Source organism: Belonocnema kinseyi, chromosome 2 (assembly GCF_010883055.1).
Source record: "Belonocnema kinseyi isolate 2016_QV_RU_SX_M_011 chromosome 2, B_treatae_v1, whole genome shotgun sequence".
Classification (NCBI taxonomy): domain Eukaryota; kingdom Metazoa; phylum Arthropoda; class Insecta; order Hymenoptera; family Cynipidae; genus Belonocnema; species Belonocnema kinseyi.
This window is the reverse complement of record NC_046658.1, coordinates 37,664,302-37,673,700: the sequence shown is the minus strand read 5'-3', so window position 1 is coordinate 37,673,700 and position 9,399 is coordinate 37,664,302. Positions and strand designations below refer to the sequence as shown.

At 34.0% G+C, this 9,399-nt stretch overlaps 1 protein-coding gene across 3 annotated transcripts in view; it reads left to right on the top strand.

Annotated features, from left to right (window-relative positions):
* Positions 1 to 9,399, top strand: part of LOC117168378 (nuclear factor of activated T-cells 5) — a 246,522-nt gene that overhangs the window by 217,618 nt on the left and 19,505 nt on the right. For all 3 annotated transcript variants that reach the window (XM_033353985.1, XM_033353984.1, XM_033353982.1), the window contains exons 4-6: positions 738 to 1,256; positions 3,424 to 3,885; positions 3,955 to 4,547. In XM_033353985.1, the coding sequence (XP_033209876.1) occupies positions 738 to 1,256; positions 3,424 to 3,885; positions 3,955 to 4,547 (1,574 nt within the window). The remainder of the gene's footprint in view (positions 1 to 737; positions 1,257 to 3,423; positions 3,886 to 3,954; positions 4,548 to 9,399) is intronic.

Sequence of the window (9,399 nt, the reverse complement as noted above, 5' to 3'; positions counted from 1 at the left end):
AATTTTTTTGCTATAAATAATAAAATAGGATGAAAGCGTGTAAAAAGCACTTTCCAAAACCCTCATAAAAATTTTAAATCGCGTAATTAGAAAGGAAGTTACTGGCATTTGAAACTACCCCTGCAGGCATTGGGATTGAAAATTCAACCCCCCCTCACTTGTGGAGAGTTGGTAATCCTGGTCTATAAGTTTGTGGATTAACTACTGTTGGGTAGGCGAACATATTCCCAGAATTTAGAGACAATCGAAAAACATGACTTTTTGAGTTGGGGCAGTTGAGGAATAATGCCCCATAATAAAAGTGAAGAAAATTTGGTTTCTAGACTAATGTGCTGGAATCTTTTCTTTGACTTCGATTTTCTTCGGAAATGCACAAGTTCAAGTTCTTTGCACGTAGAATTGAGATAAAAAGCAAATTCAATGTGTCAACATATATTGTTTTTATTATCAGTGGTGATAAAATATGAAAACCGGAGTATTTCCGTAGCCTACGAAACCGTTTTCGAGGGCACTGGCATGAAGATTGTAGTGTTTTAATTTTTAACAAATTATTTTATTCTACAATTACAAGTTTTTTTTAAAAAGTAAAACAGATTATGTGTAATCAGTCATAGAATAAAGTTTATGGAATAATAATTGATTAATGTTTTATTTTGAATGCGAGTTTGAGAAATCGAAGGTTTCGAGTGAAAACATTAACATGAATCCTTACAATTTTGCTCGTTTCTTTTGTGCAGGTAGTATATCCAGAGATGGGAAGACACAACTTCAAATAATCTGCCAACCAGAGCAACAACACAGAGCGCGGTACCAGACTGAAGGATCTCGTGGAGCAGTGAAGGATCGGACCGGAAATGGATTCCCGATCGTTCGCCTGGTAGGCTACGACAAACCCGCCACTCTTCAGGTATTCATCGGCACCGACCTAGGTCGTGTTGCCCCGCACATGTTTTACCAGGCATGTCGCGTGAGTGGGAAAAACTCGACACCCTGCGTTGAAAGGAAGGTTGATGGTACGATAGTGATAGAAGTAGACATGGACCCTACAAAAGATATGCTCGTTACATGCGACTGCGTTGGCATACTCAAAGAAAGAAACGTCGACGTAGAGCACAGGTTTCCGCAAGAGGCTGGTGTTCTTCAAGGACGCAGTAAAAAGAAGTCCACTCGTTGTCGTATGGTTTTCCGTACGATTATCACTCATCCCGATGGAAGTACGGAGACCTTACAAGTCTGTTCTCAGCCCATAGTCTGCAGTGAGTGTGATAATTAATCAAACATTTATGTCATTCCAGAGAAAACCGGCAAATAATGATCGACTATTTTTTGAGTCCGAAAATAACTAGAAAGGGACAGTCGAGGGGTTAACAACTGATGAAGCGATGTCAACATTCGCTGCAGTCTCTAGCATGGAGTCATTTGAATTCACGTGAAGTCACTTGAAATCAGTGTACACTAGGGTGGTCGAAAAACATCAGTCTTCGAATTTACGAAATGTTTATGCACCATTGCATTCCTATGGGGGAAAATAGCATCGTTTTTTTTAGAATTTTCAATCTATAAATAGCTATATGGATAAAATCGTTAAACGATTAATGGTTATACTAGCCATCTACCCGGGAGATTGGCGTAAGAGCTTAGACTAGCGACTAGCTACCCATTTCCGTAACCATTTCTTTCCTCGTAGTAATAGAACTTGGTAGGTACTTATGATGGTCGTAATTCATTTTAAACAATTTTTCAATAAAAGCGCCTGAAGAAACAAAGTCAATTAGCTAGACTTTCAATACGATATTTACTGCACTTATTATCAAGCTATCTATCCTATTTTTTCAGTATCTGTTCGTGATGTAAAATTTCGTTAAGTGTAAATTTCAATTAAAAAAATGAATATAGATGAATAGACATAAGTCTCTGAAAACTGTAAAAATGGAAATATCCAATATTAAATGACAACTTCAAATATAAAGTTTTCAAAGTACTTATTAGAAAATCCATTTTCAACATGTCATAAAACATTTGCGAGTGGGCATCAATGTCCGATGATTTTAAGGTGGTTAAAAAGAGAAATAAAAAAGAATGTCTTTTTTTCATGTTAAATTCGTGATTAGCCCATAGAATATAAAAACGCTATTAGTGGGACGATGGTCATGGGGACTAAGGCGTAGGCTTAGGACCCACTCCGTCGACTTGTGGGTTCGATTCCCGTCTTGCACTCTAGATTCTAGAAGAGCCTCGGCGCGGCGGTCCATGCGGTAAACACTAGCATAGCAAGGTAATTTATCCAATTGAGTGTGTGGGGGTCTCTAAAATAATAGGGGAGAGGTACACAAAAATGTAAACCCTTAGGGGGCACATTAGAAACGCCAATTCCAAATAACCACCTCTAAATATTAATTTAAAATTCTATTTAAAAAACTATGTTAATTTTTCCATTGGAATCCAATGGTGCATATACATTTAGGAAATACAAAACCTGATGTTTTTTGTACCAGCCTAGTACACTCTCTTCGTTCAAGTTGACAACCCCTCGAGGACAGAGAATTTAATTTTTGTACAGAAATTTTACACGATTATTAGTAGAAAATTCCTTTAAATTATTTACTTCAATGTTAGTTACTTAATATCTTAGGAAATTATGCAATTTATGAGTTTGATTTGAAACTATTTTTAGCTTGAAAAGGTCAATCTGTAAAATTTTCAAATAAAAATCATTCAATTCACAGTACGTAATTCTAAAGTCCTTCATTTAAAAAAATTGCATTTTTAGGTTTTAATTTCTAATCGCGTATTTACGAATTAAAAATTTTTTTAATTTTATTTTTTAACCAGAGTAATGAAGATTTTGTGCCGTTTTCAATAATCTTGCCAATTTAATATTTTGGAAGTTTTGGGTTTGAAAGGTTCAATTTATAACATTTCCATATTTTTATATTGTGCAGTTTTGAATATGTTTCTAATTTTTAAACAAATTTACTTCGAAGCCCTACAATTTAAAATTGAAGAATATTAAAGCCCTCTGATTTGTTACTTTATAATTTTGAATGTTTCATTTTGAAGCCCTTACAATTAACCATTTTCATATTAGAAGGCTACCATTTGATATCCATAAATTATTGAACGTTCGAGATTAAAATTGCTGAATTTGAAATGTTTCAGGTTTTTATTTGAAAGGTCTCGAATTTAGAAGAGTTCTATCTTGATGTTTTCAATTTGCATGATAGTTTTGAATACTTTTAATTTAAAAAATCTCAGGTTTAAAGCTTGAATTTTTTTAAGTTAATGACTGGGAAAAATGTATTTAACCTGGGAAAAAGCCGAAACCTTCCCAGGAAGTTTTGTCTTGCATTTTGGCAGCCATGCTGAGAATCAATGATTGTTTAAGAAAAGAATTTGAAATAATTTTTTAATTTTCTTGCGCAGCACAACCACCAGGTATCCCTGAGATCTGCAAAAAGTCTCTCACATCTTGTCCGACGACAGGAGGTTTGGAGCTTTTCATCCTCGGTAAAAATTTCCTTAAAGACACACGCATAGTCTTTCAGTTGGACAACGAAGACCCCTCGAGCAGCATGGAGCCCCATTGGGAGTGCGCAGTACTTCCCGACAAGGAGTTTCTTCAACAGACTCATCTGGTATGCGTAGTTCCCGCATATAGACGTCAGGATCTAGAGCCGACGGAGACTATCAGTGTAAAACTATTTGCTGTGTCTTCTGGAAAGACGAGCGAACCACACACCTTTCTATACACCTCAGTTTCAACTCCTCCCGAACCTTCAGTGGGAAAAGTCGAAATATCAAGTCCACCGCTTACACAGCCCAACGACACAGGCTTGTTAAGCTCTTCCACGCCTGCTAATCTCGCATCCAGTGTCCCCACAAACAGTGAGTGTAAACACCTTTTCGAGCGGTACGAGAGTGCTGCAGCAGATTGAAACGATCTTTTAATTGTAGCTCTAATGTCGCAAGCTGCCGCAGGATCTTCCGGTTTTTTAACAGCGATTCAACAGCCATCACAGCAGCAGCAGCAGCAATCGCCACAGCAGTCGCAATCGGAAATTCTAAAAAGTGACCCCAGTCCTCCACCCGCTACGCCACAAGTAACACCGGTGATGCTGTGGGCCTCGCCGGGGTCGAACTGTCAGAATTCCGCTGCGGATGTGATGATGCCACCACCATTAGTTGCGAATCAGCTGATAAGCCGGAGGTCCTCTTCGAACCTGCAAATGATCCTTCCGGACAACTTGAAGACCGAGGTACTGGATGAGAACAGTGAGAGTAGCATACTAAGCGACAACAGCATAGTTGGTGTTTCTACACCAATACATAATGGGGCTGCAGGAACAAGCCCTCTTCAGCAAATCGCCAATGAAAATTCTCGAGATGCTACTCAGTCTGGGTTGGTTAGAAACGTTCCTGTCCCGAATACTGGCTCTCCGGTTCAGGATGGCTTGTTGGGTGTGGTTGATCTCATTAGAAACCAGCATCCTCTCTCTCTTCCACCTCAGCATCAAACACCCTTCTCAGGGTTACATGAGTCTTCTCAGGTAATTAACGCTAGGAATATGATACAGAATTACGGATACTCATCGTAATTATTGCCATTTTGAATGTGTTTCTTTTCAAATTCATGAGGATTTCATTTTTTAAATAATATATATTAGAACATTTTTAAAATAAACTTCAATTAAGAGTGATAGTTATTAAAATTTATTCTTCAACATTTTATCTTTATTGTAATATAGACAATAGAAAATCCTAATATTTTATGTTATTTATATAAATATATGCAATATCACAAAGCACTAAATCAATCCTGTGACACTTCTAGTGATTTAAACATTAAAATAATCTGTAAATAATGGTGTATGAGAATATCCAAATCAAAATTAATAAGCAACTGAACTGTATTTTCTGCATTTTTTTATCAAGAAATTTATTATTAAGGTATAACATTATTTTTTACTGAATCCATAATCCATATATTACTATATTAGTATGAAAGACCATTTAACATTTACTTAACGGATTTATGTATTTTTTCAATATATATTTCTTATTTCTATTGATCCTATTGATAATATTCAATTTAGTGGTTATTTTTCAAAAAATATTTTGGTAAGGTTTTTCAGATTAAATTCATATGATATAAGACCATATGATCATCATCATATTTTTGCCTAGAACTTATTTTAACAAATGTTTCACTGATGTCACTGGTACGTAATTATGATGAAGTCATCTGGAACGCTTTACACTTTACAGCTCTCTGTATGAGATTGTGTTGCCTGGGGAGTCCGCGAATTTTTTCAGCATTTTGGGTCGACGTTACCGATGTGAATAAAATATTGTGAATTTATTTGTTCATGTCAAGACTAATGTAGATTCGAAATTCTAGTTCAAAATGTTTATTAGTTTATGATGTATTGCAATACGCTAAAAATGTTTAAATTACGATATCTCGAGAACGGTTAATCATAGTCAAGTTTTTTTTTCATTACACGTGGCGACTGGAAATGAGTTACGAGCATTATTACATGTCTCAAATTTAAAAAAAAAAAACTTAAATAATTCAATATAACTTACCAGCGGATAGTCTAAATCCATCGGTTCATATACTGAAATACTGTAGAGCGCGCTTGATTTAAAATCCAAAAATAAATATTCAGGGAAATTCATTAAATCGATCAATATTTACAAAAATATCGAGCGCGGCCGAAAATTTAAACAAGTCTGTCAACGGTTGTAGTTGGACGCACCAATTACCAGTGTGGAGACCAGAGTTTCGTCATCTCGCATACGCGAGGCAATATAAGGTTCCTTTATTTTTGGATTCGAAATCGGACTCACTGTATAGTATTTTAGGTTTTAAACGGATTAAATTCGATTGGCCGCTCTAAATCTATATTTAATTATTTATATAACTTTGTTAGTTTTAAAAATATCGCAGTGATGCTCATAACTCATTCTGTTCTTCACAGTTCACTGAAATTAGAAAAAAAAAGAAAACCTGCCTACGATTAGCCGTTCTCGAGATATCGATAAACTTCAAAGCGCAGCAACTTTTAAATAACCAATTATTTTGATTTGGTACTTCTTGTATGAATTAATGTTAACTTTTTCTATAAATTTACGAAATTCCATTCAGATTGGTTATCTTGACCCAGCATGTGACACCATTTCTTGGACTCATACAGCCTTTAGGTTTGAAGGCTTTAATTTAAAACTTCTTATTTTTACTTCCCCTAATTTTTAGTCATTTATTTTCGAATGATAAAATACAGACAGCTGAATTCATTTCATATGCGGTAGGCAGTCCATGCTGAAGTCACAAAATCATTTGCCACTCAAATATGTTGTTTTTCAAAGGGAATAAGACTACACGTATGTTACCGATCAGTCGAAAAGAATTGGCTGACAAAGTTATTGGTGTAGTTCTGTTAAAAAATGTGACTTTCGGTTTTTCAGACAAAAAAAAAGTATCTCTTCTTCCCAAGGCTAACGCCGACTGCAAACTATCATAAAATATACTCTTTATATTAGAACGTATCTAGAAAAAAATCGAGAAAGAAAAACGTTGAAGTTTTCGATTATATTAATTATGAATACTTTCAGAAAAACCACCGCTGTTTTGTAAATTTTGAGCTTTTTAATTCTTTTAACATGTTACAAATTCGCGTTTTCAATTTTTAAAAATTGAATTGCTCGTAATTTTAGTACAAAATGTGTTTTGGTAAACTGGTATGGTACGTGTCGTCTTATTCTATTAAAAAAATACATATTTAAGTGGCTAATGATTATGAGACTTGAGCATGGAGACTGCCTGCCCAATTCGGAATTAATTTGGTCAGATATTTGAGTCATTCGATAAGTTAAAATTGAAAACATTTGAAATTTGAATAATTTTGACTTAAAAGCGTTGCAAGTAAAGTAATTTTACATTGGAACCTTCAGAATAGACATTTTTCTAATTTATCAGCCGATTATATATTTATTCAAATTTGAAAATGGTTTCAAGTAGCGTTCACATAACTTCTAACCTTATAGTTATCGTTTATGTTATATCAATCAGTATTTTAGATACTAATAAAAAATTCGTAATAAGGATTGACTTTTTTCAGAATCACAATAGCTAAAAATTTTGGTAATAACTAACGAAAAATGGAATGTTACCGTTACAAACATTTTATAATAATCACTGATTTACGTTTAATTGGCAACTATTATGCTACTCTTATCACACTACATCACTATGTATTAAGGTAGCTATCACAAAATAATTGATACTCTTTCTATCGTGGGCGGGGGTGTTCAGGAAAATATCCTGGCTTACTGCGTATGGCAGACTTTTTACAAGATTAATTTGTTTTTATAAATATTAACAATCAACTCGGGGTAACGGAATTTTACTTAACTGAATATTGAAGTTGCAAATATACTTCGCTTGTAAATATTCTTTTCGTCATCTATTGTTTATAATTATAAATCCAACAAAAATTCTTCATATTTTTACGATTTTGATTTGTTTAGTTTTTAATATTAAGTGGTGTCACGTATTTTGTGAATGGAATCTATTATTATTATTAAACTATTAAAACAAATCCCGTTTGGAGTAAATGCAAACTCGTTCGGTTTTAGCCTCATTATACCATTGAGGATTCAGGAATTTATAAGATAGGGGTAACTTATTGAATAAAAAAAACCATCTCGCTCATCTACTTCAGTGGAACGACTTCTTGCATTATGAACATAACCTTAGAAAGCCACATGGTTATGTGATCATTGGCGTTGACCATAGAGAATAGACAACAGGAACACAAATTAGTGTAACGAAAAACGATTACGTTTCTGAAAGAAGAACATGCCCAAACTCTTAGAGCGTGACACTAGGGTCCGAAATGGTAAGTGAGTACAATCATATAACCACAAATGAAATGAAACAATTATTAGATTATTGAAGTTATTGGGCTATATATTAAATAGTTATTACTTTAATGTCACAATTGTCTGTTAAAATGCGCTCATATGGCTGGACCATTTCAAGTCCGAGCGCCAAGCTCGATAAGTTCGGGCATAAACTTCCTTCCTGAAAACGTGCTCCTTTTTACTTGAAGTGATAGTACAAAATAATATCCTCGATAATTATAATTAAACTGTGATTATTCAACCCAATTATGAATGAAATTCTCTATCTGACATTTTGAAGTTTTATAGTTTCAGATAATTTCAATGCTCTTTGATATTACATGAGATTATAATTTTTTTAAATTCCAACATTCCAAATTGTAGAGCAGTTTCAAGTTAATCTTAAATATAGGCAATTTTCAAGTTAGGAATTTTATTCTGCCTAATTCTAAAATGGACTAGTTTCAAAGGCGTCGCTTAAAGACATTTACACCATTTATAACAGTATAAAAGATTTAAATGTCTTTAAATGACACCTTAAAAACTAGTCCATTTTAGAATCATGCATAATAAAATGCATAATTTGAACATTGTCTGCATTGCCAAATTTGTTTTTTTAAATGAGAACCCCTATTTTTTACAACGGCAATCGAAAGAGCGGGATATTTTACGTCCAAACATGTACTCAGGTTACGGTTCAAGGATGACCTTGAACTTCAGCTGAAGGTTTTTAGACTTGACCCAGGTATGGGTCGGATCCAATCTATACTGCTGCGGCTGAGGCGTTTATTAAAAAAAATTCATTTATTATTTTAACGATTTATTAATTAAAAATGATGAAATATTTATTTTTAATCTAGAACAAGCCTCCCCAATAAAAATGTCATTAAAAATACCGAAAAATGCACATGATTGGTGATGAAAATTTATTTATTTAAACAATTATATATTTATTAATTAAAAGTGGTTGATTATTATTAATTTTATAATTAAATAATTTTTTGATCATTATTACTTGACTTAAAAATTTATATGCTAAGAGAATGGTCGTAGTCTTGTTCCGCGGTGCGATTTAGTCCTCGAAACGAGCAATTTACAAAAAACTGAACTCTAGACATTTACCTGTAAATTCAGGTCGAAATGGGTCACCTTTGGCAGGTGCCAACTCGCGATGTATTGTACTTAGGATAATGTTTTTCTTTGAATTACAGGCATGTCCGTCTACTTTAATTCATCTGTTGACCATTTTTATATCTGGCCATCAGGATCCGATTTATAAAGAGAAACAAAAAAAAACATGTGATCTTTGGCAAAAAAATTTAAAAAATTGGGGTTCTTTGAAAGGTCGTCACTTCTAGACTATTGGCGATATAACAGCGTTTTTTTAGTTTTACGCAGAATTTTATTGATTCTAATTTTTGCAATAACACTTTTACCTCTTAAGTGAACATGAAAGCACCAATACAACAGAATATAACGTTTTGCACCTTTTGC